Consider the following 19,760-nt stretch of genomic DNA (forward strand, 5'->3'; position numbering starts at 1 on the left):
GATGAATTTCATCTAAATCCAGTATATTAAAAAAAGCCTGTATTTAAGATCACATATCCTTAAAAACTATGAGGCTGATATTCAGCACCATTTGCCCAGCTAAGTTTGGACTTAGCTGGGCAAATGGCAGGTTTTGAAAATTCCAGCTGCAGTGACTTGACTCAAGTTAACTGGATAACTTTTTATCTGGCTAAAAAGTTATCTGCTAACTCAGGGGTGGGTGGGAGCATTCCAGGGAAGAGTCTGTTATCCAGTTAAGTTAGCCAGATAAATGCCGATGTTCAGTGTTATTGGCTAATATAGCTGAATAACTTTAGGACTGCCAAAGATCTGTCCTAAAGTTAGACAGATAAACTTATCCGTCTACCTTTAAAATAGCCAGAGATATTCAGTAACGTGCCTGTGCTGCTGAGTATTTCTGCAAAGTTAGCCATTTAAGTTTATCCTATTAAATTCTGCTAGCTGGCCAGCAAAGTTAGCAGAATATGAACCTTTCCCTGACTTTTAAGGCCGAGACTGCCTATTAAATGTACCAGATTTTACTGGGACATATTTAATATATTTTAAAAATCTTTATATTTATTTATTTATTTATTTATTTATTTATTTATTTACGGTTTTTATATACCGATGTTCATTTCAAAAAGAGATATGACAGCAGTTTACAATAAGGTACAATAGGTAATTCACTATCCCCTAAAAGGGCTTACAATCTAAAATTTTTGTACCTGAGGCTAAGATTACAAAAATAAAACCATCAAAATCAAAGTTCTTAACAATTAAGCAAAAGGTATAACAAGGAGCATATTAAAGAAATAACACAAAGGGTTGCACGAAGGAGTGCTGGCTTGGCGCCTTTCAAACTGCCCGGCTCTGTTTGCGATGATGCCAGGGGAGGGGGCGGGTCTCAGAATCATGGTTTTCCCCACAGAAATCTCTTCTCCGTTTCAAAGACAGTTTTTTCAATTTTTTTGTCTTTTTACCTTGGATGTTAGCTGTTACAAGGTGATCATTACTGGTGGGTGGCCCTCCCCATCACAAGCGCCTGCTGGCTTGGCGCCTTTCAAACTGCCCGGCTCTGTTTGCGATGATGTCAGGGGAGGGGGCGGGTCTCAGAATCATGGTTTTCCCCACAGAAATCTCTTCTCCGTTTTTTTTATTCAAATAAACTAGAAATATATGCTCTGTTAGTGGTCTTAATATAATTAACATGTTTCAATGTAGTTCTTTATTTCAAATCTATAAATAGGTATTTATGCACAGAAATGAATAAAAAGATATCAGAAAAATATATTTTAGTGCAGGGATGGTAGAAACCACATAGAGTTCTTCCGAACACTCAGTGTGACTCCTAACATTTAATCAAAGGGCATTAATATTTTAAAAGCAGATTTGAAAAAGTCAGCAACTGAATGTGTCTCTTTGGGAAGTGACTGTCACTGGTTATAATGCTTTTAAATATATTCTTTAACAGATCTTTGATATTGCCTGGGATCCCTATCAACTGAATAGGCTGGTTAGCTGTGGGGTGAAACACATCAAGGTAAACCTGTTTTATTATTTTAAAGTATTTTGATCAAAGAATTTAATGGTAAATTTTCAATAGAATACCTGATTTCAAAAGTATTTGCTTACAGTAAATCTAGATGATTGAGCAGTCTTGAATCATGGAGTAAAGTGCATATGTACTTTCAGACACGTGACCATGTTTTCTCTGTTGTGGATCCTCCTTTTTAGAATTCAATACCAGAATACCTGCATAACATGAGCTGTACTCAAACCTTTAAAGTACTTTAAAGACTTATCTATTTGAGCAGATATTCAACCTAAATAGTCAAGCAGGTAGCTAGAGGCTTTCCTACTAGGTTTTATTAAACAGTTTCAATATTGTTTGTGCATCATTGGTTGTTAAAAACATTGAAACATGACGGCAGAAAAAGTCTGTATGGCCTATCTAGTCTGCCCATCCGCCCAACTAATTTAGCTTTACAATTCCCATCACTCCCTCCGAGATCCCCTGAATTTATCCCATGCTTTCTTGAATTCAGATACCATTTTTGTCTTCACCACCTCCATGGGAGGATGTTCTATGCATCCACTACCCTCTCTGTAAAAAATGTTTTTCCTAAGATTACTCCTGAGTCTACCCCCTTTCACCCCAATTTCAATATCCCTTGATCTAGAACCTCCTTTCCATTGAAAGAGTCTCTCTTCCTGTGCATGGAAACCCTTGAGATATTTAAATGTCTCTTTTATATCTCCTCTATCTTGCTTTTCCTCTACGATATCTTTGTCTGTCCCCCTTTGCTTTTAGTAGTAACCCTCTGGACTGATTCCAACTGGTTTATATCCTTTTGAAGGTATGGTCTTCAGAATTGTGCACAGTATTCCAAATGAGGTCTCACTGGGGACCTATACAGAGGCAATATCACCTCATTTTTTCTGCTGACCATTCCTCTCCCTTTGCAGCCAAGCATCTTTCTGGCTTTTGCTGTCACTTTATCCACATGTTTGGCCACCTTAATATTATCAGATACGATGACCCCCAGATCCTGCTCATCCTTTGTGCTTAGAAGAATTTCACCTCCAATATTGTACACCTCCCTTGGGTTTTTGCTTAAATTCATTACTCTCCATTTTGTAGAATTAAAACTTAGCTGCCAGACCCTAGACCATTTCTCTGCAAAAAGACAAACCTTTCCTGACAATCTTTCTACTATGTTGCTTATGAAAATGTTGAAAAGATCTAGTCCAAGGACCAATTTCTGAGGCTCACCTCTAGTAATCCACCCCCAAAGTAAACTCTCTTTACCATTACCATTTGTCACCTTCCACTCAGCCAGTTTCTAACCCAATTAGTAATTCTAGGTCCCATACCAAGGGCACTCAATTTATTTATGCAGAACCATGTCAGAGGCTTACTGAAATCCAGGTACACTACATCTATCACTCTCCTTTAATCTAACTCTCTGGCCATCCAATGAAAGAAATGGATCTGATTTATCTGACAAGATCTACCTCTGGTAAAACCATGCTGTCTGGGGTCTTGCAATCCAATGGATTCCAGAAACTGCACTATCTTCTGTTTTAGCAGTAATTCTATTAATTTGCTCACCACAAAGGTCAGACTATCTGGCCTGTAGTTCCCAACCTCCTCCTTATTTCCACCTTTATAAATAGGAGCCACATCCACTTGTCGCCAGTCTTCCAGAACTACTTCTTACTCTAAAGAAGCATTGAAAAGGTCAGGTAGTTGCTAGGACTTTTCTAAGTTCCTTTTATACCCTCGGATATATCCAATCCGGCCCCATTGCCTTATCTTCTTAGTTTTTTTATCTCCTCACAAATGCACTTTTCTGAAAATCGATTGAGGTTTACCATGCTTCATTCCAATCTTATTTCTGTTTGTTTTGTGTGGTGGTCCTCCAGGCCCTTCCATATTTCTCCTCATCAGCCTGTACATATTCTTCTCCTTCACCTCTGAGTCTCACATATAAAAAAAAAAAATGCATGTGTCGTCCCCCCCCCCCCCCCCCCCCCCCGCCGTTTTACTGTATTTGCTATTTTTTCTTCCATTTGAATTTATGCATTCCTGACTACCTTCCCAGCTTCTCTTAGTTTTTCCAGATATTGTTACCTGTTTTCCTATTTCTACGATCTCTTTATGGACACTAAACATTTCTACCTTACTTTTTTAGCTACTTCTTAGAAAACTATAGTGGCCTCTTTTCACTCTTTCCTTTATTTTCAAAAAGGTTAGTTCCTCTTATAATATCTCTTTTTAGTTTTGTCCACTGCTCCTTTTAATTCCACTACATTTTTCCATCTAGCTAACAACTCCTTGAAGTATTTTCCCATTTTAACAGTCACTTTTCCTGAATTCTAGGACTCTCGCCTTTTAATGAACCTTCACGTCCTTTACTCTAATTCAGAACCATACCATCTGGTGATCACTGGATCCCTGATGATCATCCACCACAACCATCAGAGATAATTTCCTTGTTGATAAGCAGCAGGTTCAATATTACTCTCGCTCATGAGGGTTCCATTCCCAATTGATAGAATAATTCTTCTTGCAGAGAATCGGGGATCTCCCTGCTTCTAGAAGACACTGCAGCTGGGATGTCCTACTCAACAACCTGCGGATTGAAATCTCCTAACAATAGCACCTTCCCTTTCATAGCAATTTTGTGAATGTCCACCATTAAATCTCTATCCATTTCTTCTGTCTGTGATGGAGGTCTGTATATTTCACCAGTATAAATAGATATTCCATTCCCTCTTTGCAGGTTAACCGTCAGTGATTCCTCCTTACCTCAGAAACCCTGTAATTCTGTTATTTAATAAAATTGTTTATATATAATGCTATGCTTCCTTCTTTTCTACTCAGTCCTTCCTGAATAACTTGTAGCCCGTATAAGCATGCTCCTGTCATGGTTTTCTGTCTATCATGTTTCCATGACAGCCATTCTAGATCCAGGACTTTATTTCCCATACTATGAGCATTAGTATACATAACTTTCTAGATTTTGCCATTTGTTTTCTTATTTCTATGTAAGTATTTAATGTTTTACATACTTTAGGGTTTTGTTCACCCATCCCTGATGATCCTATTTTAAAGCCCTCGGTAGATTTGCCAGTCTGTGTTGGAAGATGCTGCACCCCTTTTTTGATAGATGCTCAGCAGTCCTTAAAGAGGTCACAGTAATTATGATAAATATGATAATAGGGCCTTGATATCATGGATTTTGTGATATACCCTCGTGCATTTAATTTTCAAAAGTATTTATTTATTGATATATTTACAACAATTTATAACCTGCACAGATCCACAGTTTTCAGAGGGATAGAGAAAAACATGCATAAAATCAATAAACTAAAAATTACAATCAAAAAACAATACGACATCAGAACAGCTCTATAAAATAACAAACTAGCAGCTGAATATTGCCCTCTAAATGAATATGCGTATTTTACAACCATTCTCCCAGGACAAGCAGGATGGTAGTCTTCACATGTGGGTGACGTCAGCAGACGGAGCCCTGTCACAGAAAACCTTTCTGTCAAAGTTTCTAGAACTTTTGACTGGCACACTGAGCATGCCCAGCATGCCGTAATCCCTGTAGCCACAGGGGTCTCCCTTCAGTCTCTTTTTTTTTTTTTCCGTGCTGCAGTTTGCCTCGCGGTTAGGAGCTCTGTGAGAATTTTCTGACTACTTTTCCTCATGGAAAAACTTGAAGTTTTCTTCACAAAAAAGTTCCCTCATAGGAGTCTCCCATCGCAACATAGTTTTCTTGTCACTCGGTGAGTAATTTTCACTATCTTCGGTCGGTTCCTGCTACCCTGTCCTCTGTTCCCGAAGGTCACGGTTTTCGTGGCTCTTTTTTCCACCATGGTGACAGGTTTTAGAAAATGCCGGAGTGTCCGTGTACCATGTCGATTACTGGCCCACATGATGTCTGTGTGTTGTGCCTCGGCTCATCACATGATGTATGTCGATGCCCTAGCTGTGCTCAAATGACCCAGAAGGGCAGGCATGCCCGACTGGACAAAATGGAGTCCATTTTCAAGATAAAACCAACTCCAACAATGTCCACTCAGTCATCACCAGCAGGAACATCGTCAAAATCCATCGAAAAACCTCGCCAGGAGCAACAAGGCAGCGGTGACTGTCCATCACCAACAACATCCAGGGCATTGGCATAGTCTTCCTCAGTGCCGGAGAAGGACCAGACCGAGCACAGAGGGAAACACTGTCACTGTCACCAACGCGATTCCACATCCAGCACCGGCACAGACACCGCATCAGCTTCGATGGTATCGAGCCGGTTGTGAAGAGGGCACGGAGACAGGAGCCTTCAACGTCCTCTACACCCGAGACCCCAGGGCGATCCCCATCGATATCGGTGCTGGGTACTGAGCCTCCACAGATTCCTTTGGAGGTGCCAGTAGCGCCTAGCCTGCCTCCCCCTGCAGCTGTTACTTCTACCAGCTTCCAGGGAGGAGCTGGACATACTTGTCAGACAGGCCGTTATTGATGCCCTTTGGAACCTTCATCCACCATCGATGCCAGATACCGGCACAGACACCGGAGCCATCGATCTTCACACCGCTGCTCGATCGCCTGGATACACTCATCGGTGCCCTTCCGTCCCAGCCTGGGCCATCATTACCAAGATGACCTGCTGACTCTCCGAAACCCCCGATTCCCATTCCGGGGTTCTCTGAGGACAAAGGCATGGACTCTTGTCCTCTTCCATCTCCGCTTCCACCGATGCCGGAATCGGTTCCTGGTCTCTCGGGATCGAGGCACCCATGGTCCCTTCGATGCCATCAATGCATCCATCGGTGCTGCCGCATCCTCCATCAAGACCATCGAGGCCTCCATTGATGCCTGCATGTCCTGGAGTATCCAGCTTTTTCCCTCCCTTGGGATCTCAGCCAGAGACCCCGTATGATCCATGAGAGGATGTTGACACCGAAACGTCTACAGAGGACATACTCTCAGAGCCATCTCCTCCAGAAGAAAGGAGACTGTCTCCTCCAGAAAACCTCTCCTTTGCTAATTTTATAAAGGAAATTTCAGAGACCATCCCTTTTGATCTAGTCACCGAAGAGGACACATGTCACAAGACATTAGAAGTCCTTCAATTTGTAGATGCCCCCAAAGAATTTATGACCATTCCCATCCACGAAGTGCTCTTGGATCTACAGCATCACCTATGGGAGCACCCTTGCACTGTCCAACCAGTTAATAGAAAGACAGATGCAACCTATCTGGTCCAGCATATGCCAGGCTTTCAGAAGGCACAGCTACCCCACCAGTCAATGGTAGTGGAATCTGTGCAGAAGAAGGCCAAAAGATTGCACCCCCATTCTTCAGCTCCCCCTGGAAAGGACCAGAAATTCTTGGATGGCTTGGGTTGAAAGGTCTTTCAAGGCTCTATGTTAATGTCACGCATAGCTGCCTATCAAATATATATGACACAATATCAGAGGAACCTGTGGAAACAGGTCCAAGGGATAGCGGACTCTCTCCCTAAACAACAACAAGAACACCTCACTGCCATTCTCCAGAAAGGCCTCGAGGCAGGAAAACATGAGGTCAGAGCTGCATATGATTCCTTTGAAATGGCTTCTCGCTTATCAGCAACAGGAATCAGTGCCAGAAGATGGGCCTGGCTTAAGGCATCTGACTTGCGAACAGAATTCCAGGACAAGCTCGCTGATCTCCTGTGTACTGGAGATAATCTTTTTGGCGACAAGATACAAGATGCAGTGCCTCAATTAAAAGATCATCATGAGACTCTGCATCAACTTTCCACAGTGACTACCGAAACTCCCTCCTCTACTCGAAAAACCTCGAGAAGGGACCCTAGAAGATGCTTCTATCACTCACACAAGTACTACCCACCTATATCTCACGTGAGACCAGCCAAACCACCTCAGAGAGGACATCCACGACAAGCCAGAACATCCACGACAAGCCAAGACATCCAGTTCTCAGTCAGCCCCGCAAACAGGCCCAGCCTCTGGATTTTGAAATCTGTCCAGAGAACAGCAGCCACTTTACCAATCCAATACCAGGATTGCCTGTAGGAGGTTGGCTACACCACTTTATCACCAACTGGCGCTGCATTACAACCGACCAATGGGTAATATCCATCATATCCCAGGGATACCATCTAAATTTCCTCATTGTACACCCGGATTCACCACCCAATCCACTGTGGTTCCAAAGAGATCACACAAACCTTCTAGAGTCGGAACTCTCCACCCTCCTGAGCACCAGGGCTGTGGAAACCGTTCCCCTGGCACAGCAGGGCAGAGGATTCTACTCCCGCTATTTTCTAATTCCAAAGAAATCAGGTGGCCTCCGACCCATTCTAGACCTCTGCAAACTCAACAAATTTCTACAAAAAGAAAAATTCAGGATGGTGTCCCTAGGCACCATGCTTCCCCTTCTACAACAAAGAGAATGGCTCTGTTCTCTGGATCTTCAAGACACCTATGCTTACATTCCCATATCCCCACATCACCGCAAATACCTGCGCTTTATACAGGGGCATCAACATTTTCAGTATCGGTTCTGCCTTTCGGACTTGCCTTGGCACCCCATATATTTACAAAATGCCTAGCAGTGGCTCCCGCCCATATATGCAAAACCAGCATACACGTGTTCCTTACCTGGACGACTGGCTAATCAAGAGCCAATCCAAACAAGGAGCTCTCAACGCTCTAGAGCTCACTATCAAACTGCTACACTCTTTGGGGTTTCTCATCAATTACCAGAAATCCCACCTGATTCCATCTCACCTCCTTACCTTCATCGGAGCAGATTTGGACACCACAGTCGCAAAGGCCTTCCTGCCCAAAGACCGCGCAGAGACACTCTCCAAACTAGCTGCATCTCTGCGCACAAAGAAAACAGCTTCAGCCTATCAATTCCTTACATTGCTGGGCCACATGGCTTCCACAGTCCACTTCACTCCTATGGCTAGGCTGGCCATGAGAATAACTCAATGGACTTTGAAATCTCAGTGGCTCCAAGCCACTCAACCTCTTTCATCCAAGATCCATGTAACCCACCAGCTGCGTCCATCACTTCTCTGGTGGACAAACAAAACCAACTTGCTGACAGGACTACACTTCCAGCAACCAGTTCCACAAGTAAACTTAACCACAGACGCATCCAACTTAGGTTGGGGAGCTCATATGACAACCTTCAAACTCAAGGTACTTGGACACAGCTCGAAGCAAAGTATCAAATCAATTTCCTAGAGCTTCAAGCTATATGTTATGCTCTATGGAGCAGATTTTATAAATCTGCGCACACGCGTACTTTTGTTCGCGCACCAGGCGCGAACAAGAGTACGCAGGATTTCAATAGATACACACGTAGCCGCGCAGCCTGCCTCCGTTCCCTCCGAGGCCGCTCCGAAATCGGAGCGGCCTCGGAGGGAAACTTTCCTTCGCCCTCCCCCCACCTTCCCCTTCCTTCCCTTCCCTTACCCTAACCCCCCCCCCCCCCGGCCCTATCTAAACCTCCCCCCTACCTCTATCACGAAAGTTACGCCTGCTCGAAGCAGGCGTAACTTTGCGCGCCGGGCCGGCTGCCTCGCTCCATGTTCCGGGGGCTGGTCCAGGGGCCGCTGTCACGCCCCCGGGCTGGAACCATGCCCACGGACACGCCCCCGAAACGCCACGTCACTCCTGACACCCCCCTGAAACGCCGCGTCACTCCCGGCACGCCCCCTGACACGCCCCTCCATGCAAGCCCCGGGACTTACGCGCGCGCAGGGGGGGTTTGGGGTAGGTTTTCGGGGAGTATGCCCATATCCTTTTGAAAATCTACCCCTATATGCGTTCAAGGACTGCCTTTCACACAAGACTGTTCTCATACAAACAGACAACACAGTTGCAATGTGGTACTTGAACAAGCAGGGAGGCACAGGCTTTTACCTGCTCTGCCAAGAAGCTGCACAGATCTGGGCCTGGGCCCTTGCACGCTCTATGCATCTCTGGGCCACTTATCTGGCAGGCATACAGAATGTAGTAGCAGATCACCTTAGTCGACAGTTCCATCCCCACGAGTGGTCTCTGGATCCTATGGTAACGAGGAGAATCTTCCAGCGTTGGGGTCAACCAACAATAGACTTCTTTTGCATCCAACATGAATCATAAAGTGGACAGATTCTGCTCCCTGCACAGGCAGCAAAACACGTTAGCCATGGATGCCTTCGCTCACCCCTGGAAAACAGGTTTCCTATACGCGTATCCCCAGATACCGCTGATAGCCAAAACTCTCGTGAAGCTACAACAGGACAAAAAGGGTCAATGATACTCATAGCCCCGTATTGGCCTCGACAAGTGTGGTTTCCCATGCTTCTCGACCTCTCCATCTGACAACCAATTTGCTTGGCAATGCACCCAATCTCATAACTCAGAACCACGGTATGTTACGCCATACGAACCTTCAGACCCTGTCCCTCACAGCCTGGATGTTGAAAGCCTGATCCTATAACCACTCAGTCTTTCAACTAAGGTTTCTCAAGTGCTTGTAGCTTCATGAAAGCCTTCCACACGAAAATCCTATCTTTCTAAGTGGAAAAGATTTACCACGTGGTGCACGCAAAAAGGTATCTACCCATTTTCCTGCCCCACTCCATCTCTGATAGACTATCTCTGGCACCTTTCAGACTCTGGTCTCCAGACTTCCTCGGTACGGGTACACCTCAGTGCCATCTCAGCGTACCACAAGGGTGTAGGGGCTGCCCTGATAACAGCGCAACCCCTTGTGAGTCAGTTTAGGAAGGGCTTTTTACAAATTAAGCCCCCTCTAAATCCACCAGTTACCGAGTGGGACCTAAACATGGTGCTTACAAGGATCATGCATTCCCTGTTTGAGCCTTTGCACTCCTGTGATGTTAAATTCCTTACATGGAAAGTTCTTTCCTAGTAGCCATTACATCTGCTCGAAGGGTTAGTGAGTTACAAGCACTTGTCACATACTCACCCTATTCAAGGTTCCTCCATGACCGAGTGGTCCTCCGTACTCACCCTAAGTTTCTTCCCAAGGTGGTAACAGACTTTCACCTGAATCACTCTTTTGTCTTGCCAACCTTTTTTCCAAGGCCTCGCTCTCACCAGGGTGAGAGAGCTTTACACTCTTTGTTTTTTTTCGACAAAAACAAACCAGGAGTTGCAGTGGGCAAACAAACTCTCTCCAAATGCCTAGCAGACTGTATCGAATTCTGCTATGAGAAAGCGGGCCTTCTTCTCCAGGGTCGAGTGAAGGTGCACTCAGTAAGATCCATGGCATCCTCAGTAGCACACTATTGTGTTCAGTACCGATTGCTGAGATCTGTAAAGCTGCAACATGGAGCTCTCTTCACACATTTGCAGCACATTACTGCCTAGACAAGGAAGGACGTCAAGACTCTGCCTTTGGCCAAGCTGTCTTGAAGAACATATTTCCAGTATAATCCCAACTCCTTCCACATCCAGTCTGAGATTTTTCAGGCTGCCTCATTTTTCCCAACAGTACACCAGTTGTTGTACCAGTTGCACAAATTGTACTCTGTTGGTCCACATAAATATGAGTCAGCCTATAGCTTGCTAATCACCCACATGTGAGGACTACCATCCTGCTTGTCCTGAGAGAAAGCAGAGTTGCTTACCTGTAGCAGGTGTTCTCCCAGGATATCAGGATGTAGTCCTCACGAAACCCACCCGCCACCCCGCGGAGTTGAGTCCGAATCCTTTTTATTATTTTATTTTTTCGCTCGCACTTTTTGCTACAAACGAGACTGAAGGGAGACCCCTGTGGCTACAGAGATTATGGTTTGCTGGCATGCTCAGTGTGCCAGTCAAAAGTTCTAGAAACTTTTTGGCAGACAAGTTTTCTGTGACAGGGCTCCGTCTGCTGACGTCACCCACATGTGAGGACTACATTCTGCTGTCCTGGGAGAACACCTGCTACAGGTAAGCAACTCTGCTTTCCCCTGAAAGATCCTTTGAAATTCTTATTTGCTTTGCAGCTAAAATTATATGAAAATGAAAGTCGGCATGTACTTTTAAATAACTGAAATTCCATTTATGCAGACTCAGCTGATTTACCCACATAATTCCTTATATTAGGCATCTAGATCATGCCTAAGCATTTGAAAATTTAACTCTTAAAGTACAAACAGTTGTACATGTTAAAAACTTCTTGGAGTCAATATTGAAAGAAATCTAAGTAAGTTAGCAGAATAAGAGTTATCTGGCTAACCTCCAAGGAGATATTCAGCAGCCCGGCTTCGCTGCCGAATATCTCCTTAGAAATCAAAACATAGCTGGATAAGTTTATCCGGCTAAGTCATATCTGTACTTTGCAAGTTTAACTTATCCAGTTAAGTTAACTGGACAAATCCAAATATTGGCAGTTATTCAGCTAAGTTAACAGGATAAGTAGCGCTGCCCTGATCTGCCCATTGCCTATCCCCAAGATATCTGGCTATTTATTTAGCCAGATAAGTACTTGTCCAGCTAAATGGCGACCGTTGAATGTATCCAGATATTCAGCGGCCACCACTTAGCTGGAAAGGTCACTATATTTTAAGAAAGGTAGACCCTTAATAATGTGGTGTGGCTGGTATAGCCTAGAAAGCAAACTCCCTAAGCCCACACCAACAGCTGATGAATGTATCCTGAGATGGGACTGGTTAGGAGCTTCATCTTTACCAATCCCTTTCCCCGCAGTTTGAGCCTTTGGGTTCTGGGGGCTGGCAGGACATAGGCGATTGTCCCACAGGGTAAGGAGACTAGAGAGTCCCTGGGCCCAGCTGGGTCAGGGCAGGCAGCAAGCAACAAGGTCAGGGTCCAGGCAAGGGTCAGTGGCAGGCGGCACGCAAAGAGTAGTCAAGGCAAGGGCCAGATCCAGAAGTCAGTCTGAGGAGAAGGCAAGAGTAAGGCAAGGAAGACTGAACGAGGCAGGGGCAAGCTAGATGAGAGAAGGTCAAGACAGTCTGGATGAGTCGAAGCATGGCAGGCTGGATGAGATGAAGCAAGGAAGAACATGAGCAACATGCACTGCACTGGGTTTAAATACCCAGCTGAATGATGTCATCAAGAGGTACCATTGTTGTATTTTCCTGCTGTGGGGCCTTTAAGGCTTGGTGCATCGTGGTGTACGTGCCTAGAGGCTGGCGTGGCCTGACTGAGGAAGGAGGGCTGGCGGCATCCATACCATGTAAGGTGGTCAATGGCGTTCTGAGCTGGTGGGAGCATCCTGGGGTGAGTGCGGTTGGTCACGGATTTTACAAATATTGGCTTCTTTGTCTTTTGTTTGGAATGCTTGTTTATAAGTCCATTATTTGAATTGGTAAGATTATTAAAGAAGATTTCCATGAATGACTTGCTTTATGAATTAATACTATTTATATAGTACCATAGGTCTTTAGATAATGAGCTATACAAGAATAATCCTGTTCTCAAATTCTCTTAGAAGGGAGGAGTGGGGATCTTGGGTGCTGCTGAGCACTGACAAAACTCAACACTGCTATGGTGGTTCTTCTGGTCAGGGAAGAAGCTAGTGTTTTGAGGCCCTTGAAGATCAGGTTCAGAAACCAAAAAATACAATTCTTCACACCCCAGTGTGTTATTCCCATCAAGTTTCAATATAATAATGCAAAATGGGTTGATTTAACAAAAGTCACTTCCAGAATTGCAGTTCAGTGCAAAACACAAAAACCAAACAGTCACCCATGAAAGGCTAAAGGGAACCCAGGAATGTTCTGATCTTCAAGCATTCCATAGGAACAAATCTGGATTTATTTTGACTCTCAGACTTTCCCTTTTTATCTGTAATCTTTGCAACTCTTCAGATTGGTTTTCTTTTCCTTTGGTGGGGATGGTAGCATTCCAGTGGTTGCAATTTCAGTACTTTTAGTAGATGTAGGAACCATGTATTTTATCCTGGTCATTGGACTAGTAGATCCTATATCTTTTCCTGCTGAAAATGGAAGGCCTTCTCTTTTAGATAGCAGACTAGCCTGTAAAGTACCCCTCTTGTTCAAGAAAGCAGGTCAGTCTGAAAACTGTCTGTCTCTTCCATAAAATTCCTTCTTACTCCAAATCTTCATGTCTCTTTAGGATAGGTTCGCCAATTGCCCCCAGTTTTTCAGGGCAGTTTGATCCAGTCTTGGTTTTACCCCGCTACACCCATGGACTTTTAGTTCTGGTGTCCTTATTGATTATTATAAGGAAAACAAGACTATAAGGCTATGCAAGCTGTGGGTAAAACCAGAATTGGAATTCTGGAGCCATTTTAGAAATCTTCCTTCACAATTCCCCTAAAGATTCTGCTTTGGACACATTGAAAACCACTTCTGCTTGGACTGGGATATGTAAAATACATTATTGGAGTAGTTTTCAAAAGAATTTGCACACCTAAAATTGGGTTTTACACCTGGAAATGCACTTTACATGTGTAAGTTGGCTTTTGAAAATTGCTACAATATATGCCAAGGCTTCCCAAACCTGTCCTGGGGACCCAACAGCCAGTTGGATTTTCAGGATAGCCACAATGAATATACATGATACAAATTTGCATACACTGATTCTCCATGATATGCCAATTTATCTCATACATATTTATTGAGGATATCCTGAAAATCAAATTGGCTGTTGGGTCTCCCAGGACAGGTTTGGAAGCCCTGACATATTCCATTGAATTGTCAATAGCTTTTACACGCTTAAATGCTCTTTAGGCATGTAAATGGGCTTTTGACAGTATGTTGCATGTACATGCATAACTCCTTTGAAAATTACCTCCTTAGTGAGGGACCTAGGGATCTCTATGGAAAGAACAATAAAGTAAACAGGTACAGAGGGTGGTTTGAGCCTACTCCAGTGAGCTTACAGTTAAGGTGAAGAGCAATAGTGTCAGACAAGGTGAATGTTATTGCCCAGAGCCCTTGTTTGCGGGGTGGTTTTATAAATATGAGTGATAAATAAATAATAGTGAATGGTAACAGGGATGAAAAATGAGGGGGTGATCTGTTACTGCAGCATTGATAGAGCCATCCATTTGAGTTCTAGAAGAGAGCTGTGAGGAAGAAGGGTTCTGAAACAATTTTTATAGTTGGGGTACTGAAAAAAAATGTTTTCACTCTATGTATATTGAAAGCTAGTACCTGTACAAACTAAATGGAACAGCTGCACCTCTAGTCCTTGCATCCATCCTGCAAAGTAATTTGAAGCTTTGTTTGAAAGTGGGCTTGGTAACTAGTGGAGAAGTTCCAGAAATAGTACGATATGAGAAAAATGTGAGACAGCTAAGAAAATAAAGAAGGAGGTAGAGCAAACCTGCAGAGTTCATGGAGAAGTAGGGAATACATGGAGAAATGAAATAAAAAGGGTGGCATTTCAGTGTAGGATATCCAAGGAGCATGTGAGGTGCATACGTTTAACAAGATATTCAGTAGGATCCAGCACCAGTAGACACTGAAATGCCATGTTGTATGTTGCTTGATTTTCAAAAATACAAGCTTTAAAAAAAGAAAATAAAATATAGGCATTTAGGGCTGAATCTTCAAAAGTATTTATGTGCATAAAACTTAGTTTTATACATTTAAATGGGTTTTAGAAAATTGCCTGGGGGTTCTGTGTATAAAGGTACATACAAAAGCAATTTTGCATGTACTTTTACATAAAGTAGAGGCATTCCTGAAGGTGGAGTTGGGGTGGGGAAAAGTATGCTTGTAAATCTATACACACATATTTATACCTGCTAATTGTAAGTGTAAATTGTGTGTGGTAGAGGTGTGTATACTGCCATTGTTCTGAAAACACCCGCTAATTTTCAAAGCAGGCATGGTACACTTTCTACACTCAGACTTTAGACCAATACAAGCTGTTATAACATTTTCTGCTTAAAATAAAATAATTAACAGTGTTTTATATCCATGGAAGACCATTTGAGTCTGCCTGATTTTCTATGAACTGTAATACTGAAGTACAATATTCAATTTAAAATGTTAATATTTGCTAATTGGTAAAGATCTGTTCTTGAGAAGTGTGCTTGGAGGCATCTAGAAGGGACATTAATTGCCATCCAGAGTAAAGGTACTATTATTGATTCAGAAATGTAAAGCCAAGATAACCAGGTTCTTTTACCTAATTATCTTTAGCTGAATTTTCAGCCAACCTTAACCAGCTAGGTTTGTGGATACAAATCCTCTAAATCTGCTTGGACAATATTTGTCCACTTCAACTAAATCTATCTATTTGTGTGACCAGAGTTGTCCTGCTATATTTAGCAGGTTAGCACTGAAAATATACACTAACCAGCTAACTCTAAAAACTGCCCTGGAAATACCTCTAGAGTTGCCCCTTTTCTGACCAGCTAAATGTGTGTGTGCTGTGAATTTTGGTGTACAAATTTAACCAGTCATTACAAATTTGGGGGTCAGATTTTTAGTTAGAAGTTTATTCATCTATCTTCCAAATTTAGCTGGTAAACCTACTGAAAATTGATGTTAGTGCTCCTCAGCACTTAGTATTTTTTAAAAAGGTCTCTGAAACTGTTGTAAAGAAGAAGGTCTACCTTCTTTCATAGATGTGAATTAGTAATGTGAAACATTTGTTTACATTTTCATGTAGGCAACTGAGTAGTTTCACAAATAAAATGTTCTTATTGAATAAGGTAGTTGAAAAACAGGAAAAAAAAAGGGAGGTTGCCACTACAGGTTAGGTATATAAAAAAAATCATGTGGTCTGTGTATAGGAAAAATCCTTATTATATGTGTCTATGGGATTCATTCACTAAACCACTTTAGGCTATTTACTACAGAGATAACACCTGGCAGAGCAGCTGGGTGGGGTGGGACAGGGGATCTATGCAGACCCTGGGGGGTTTATTACTTTGGAGGGTGGGGTCACACAGTCTCTTTAAGCAATGTAGCCCCACAGTCCTGTGGCTATCATTGTGCATGGGTGGCGAGGGGGGGGGGGGGGGGGGGGGGGGGGGGGTGAGGGAGAAGGCTTTTTGCTGCCAAGGTATTCACCAAGCTGTATTGTCATTTTACCATGGTTTGGTGAATTCTGCGGTACTTTGTCCCTTATCTTTAGCCAAATTTTCCTTAGGGGAAAAATACCATGCTTAATGAATGAGGCCCTAAGTTAGCAATAAGTTGAAAGGAGATGAATAGACAGGAGCTGACTGGAAAAAGACATGGTTCAGGGAGTCCCATGAATGGGATATGGCCATAATCTGTTTAGGAAGGATAGGGATGGCAGAAAAAGAAGTGAAGTAGCTTTTTATGTAAAAGAAAACAACAAAGCAACTGAAATGCAAGGGTATAGGGAAAGGAAGAAGAAGCTCTGTGGGCTATCTTGGAAAGGGACAATGGCACTTCCATTTACACTGATGTGGTCTACAGACGTCTAGCACAGATGAAAGAACTGGACAGAGATCTGATTGAAGATATCCAAAAGGTGGGAATTAACGGGAAGGTGGTATTGGTGGGAGATTTTAACTTGCCATATGTGGACTAGAGTATCCTGTCTGTGGACTTGGTTAGAAGTAGAGAGAACATGGGCTCCCTTCAGAGGGCTATCATCAGACAAATGGTGATGGAACCCACAATGGAAGGGATGATACTGGTATTTAGGAGTGGAGAAAACATCTCTAATATCCGGGTAGGTGGCCACCTGAGCACCAGTTATTATCAGATGGTTTGATGTAATGGCCAAAGCAGAGAGGAGTCGCACTCAGCTCAAAGTTCTGGATTTCAAAAATATCGACTTTGGTAAAATAGGGATGTACCTAAGGAGGCAGTTGCAGAGTGGGAGAATGTATGTGAAGTGTAAAAATAATGGGCAAAACCAGAAAAAAGTATAATAATGCCAACAAATCTTTTGGGGCCAATGCAATATGGTGCGCTGAGCCAAGTGCACTCTTAACATGCAGTTGGACGCAGGTAGAATAGGCGCTAATCAATCCCCTAATGCAATAAGGGGATTAGCACCTATTCAACACGTGTCTAATGCAGAGTGAATGTAATAGCGCTCTTCACATGCAAATGCATGTGAATGAGGCTATTAGGCATTCACTCCCGATGCAAAAAGAAAAATGTGCATCTCCAACACACATTAACTGTCATTTATTAACTCCTCAAACATAATAGTCACAAGTGCCAATAGTATATCATAATTATGGTAGAGACGCAGGATATTAATGACCTGTCATAATAGGCTTCATCTTATGCATGAATCCGCTAGATGAATAACCTTATATTTAATCATCGGTCAAAATCCAAAAATTTTTTGATGTTTTTTCTTATGCAGTGTGTTGCAGTCTCCACCGCTTCCCCTCTACCCGCTCTGCACTGCGCTTACCTACAGTGGTGGAAACGCCGCTCTCGCGGCTCTGCTGACCCTTCATGACGTCCGCCATTGCCGGCTCATCTCCCTGCCGCCACGCGTGCGCGTGAGGACGCGCACTATGGACGCACAGCCACCGGAAGTCGGGCCCCGCCCAGGTTAACGACGCCACGTCCCAAGCCCGATTTAACCGGCGTTCAGTTTCCATCTCATTGCCTTGCAACGAGGGTCGCTACTGGATAGTAGTTCTAAGTTGCGCTTCACTTGTTCCACGTTCCTGACTTGACTTCAGGTCGTTCCTGACTCCGCTTCTGCCTGCCGCCTGCCATTGACTTCAGCCTGTTCCTGACTCTGCTTCTGCCTGCCGCCTGCCATTGACTTCAGCCTGTTCCTGACTCCGCTTCTGTCTGCCGCCTGCCATCGACCTCAGCCTGTTCCTGACTCCGCTTCTGCTCGCCACAGGCCACCGACCTTGCTCGTGCCTGGTTCCGCTCCAGCCGGCTGCCAGCCTGACTTGGGTTCGTCTCCGTTCCTGCTCACAGCTTGCTCCAGCTCACAGCACGCTACAGACTCCGTTCCTGCTCACAGTCTGTTCCAGTTCTCAGCACGCTACAGACTCCGTTCCTGCTCACAGTCTGTTCCAGTTCTCAGCACGCTACAGACTCCGTTCCTGCTCACAGCTTGCTCCAGCTCACAGCACGCTACAGACTCCGTTCCTGCTCACAGCTTGCTTCAGTGCACAGCACGCTAAAGACTCTGTATCTGCTCACCTTCTGCTCCAGCACCGCTGGACCCCACTAGCTCCAGTCTACTGGACTACCGTACCTTACTCTCTGCCCAGGCCTTCTGCTACTATAGAGACTTACACTGTGCTCCTAAGTCCCAAGGATCTAGGATCCTACGGGCTCCTCCTGGGGGGTTCCTGGTTCCCGGGTGAAGACCTCTGCCTGTGGCTCTGCCTCCCGACCTGCCCTATCTTGGGGTAGTTCGGCCCAAGGGGTCACTCCTGGTCTGCAGCTTCCTGGACTGCAACAGTTTGCAAGGCCATGGACTCGGCGGAGTCTCCTAGCTTACAGGCTATCCCTGGGATGGCACAACGCCTTCAACAACAGCAACATTGCATCGATACGCTTGCTGCCACTGTGGACCAGTTGGTCTCTCGTCTAGAAGCTTCCACTCGTCAAGGGCCTCCTGTACCGGCGTCTGTTCCTAATACACAACTGCCCGCTCCGAGCAGGTACGCTGGGGACAGTAAAACATGCCGTGGTTTCCTGAACCAGTGTCAAGTACGGTTCACCCCGCTACCATCCCAGTTTCCTTCTGAGGCAGCCAAGGTAGCCTATATCTTTTCCTTACTGGATGGCAAGGCACTAGACTGGGCTTCACCCTTGTGGGAACACTCCGATCCTCTGCTACAGAATCTTCAGGAATTCCTTCTTCAGTTCCGACTAGCCTTTGATGATCCTGCGCGCCAGTCCACAGAGGCCTCGGAGCTCCTGCACCTCCGACAGGGCACGCACCCGGTAGCGGAGTATATTATTAACTTTCGAACCCTGGCCATGGAGCTGGCTTGGCAGGACGATTGCCTCAAGGGAATCTTTCTCGAGGGCTTGGCTGGTCGGATTAAGGATGAACTGGCAGGAAGGGAGATCCCTGATGATTTGAACGACCTGATGGACATTGCGGGTAAAGTAGACCACCGTCTTCAGCAGCGGGACAGAGAGAACCGTTCATCTAGTAGAACTCTGCACCGCCTGCCGGCCTCCTCGTGGTCACCCCCGCTGAGGGCTTCTACCCCTACGTCCGAACCCATGCAACTAGGCAGGTCACCACTTACTCCGGAAGAGAGAAGCCGACGGCGCTCCCTAGGCCTCTGCCTATATTGCGGCGGC

At 44.5% G+C, this 19,760-nt stretch overlaps 1 protein-coding gene across 1 annotated transcript in view; it reads left to right on the plus strand.

Moving 5' to 3' along the window:
- The window catches only part of EML6 (EMAP like 6), an 815,949-nt gene that overhangs the window by 88,756 nt on the left and 707,433 nt on the right, over positions 1–19,760 (plus strand). Inside the window, exon 4 of the mRNA XM_029593447.1 lies at positions 1,475–1,543. Coding sequence (XP_029449307.1) covers positions 1,475–1,543 — 69 coding nt within the window. The remainder of the gene's footprint in view (positions 1–1,474; positions 1,544–19,760) is intronic.

This window comes from Rhinatrema bivittatum, chromosome 3 (assembly GCF_901001135.1).
Source record: "Rhinatrema bivittatum chromosome 3, aRhiBiv1.1, whole genome shotgun sequence".
NCBI lineage: Eukaryota > Metazoa > Chordata > Amphibia > Gymnophiona > Rhinatrematidae > Rhinatrema > Rhinatrema bivittatum.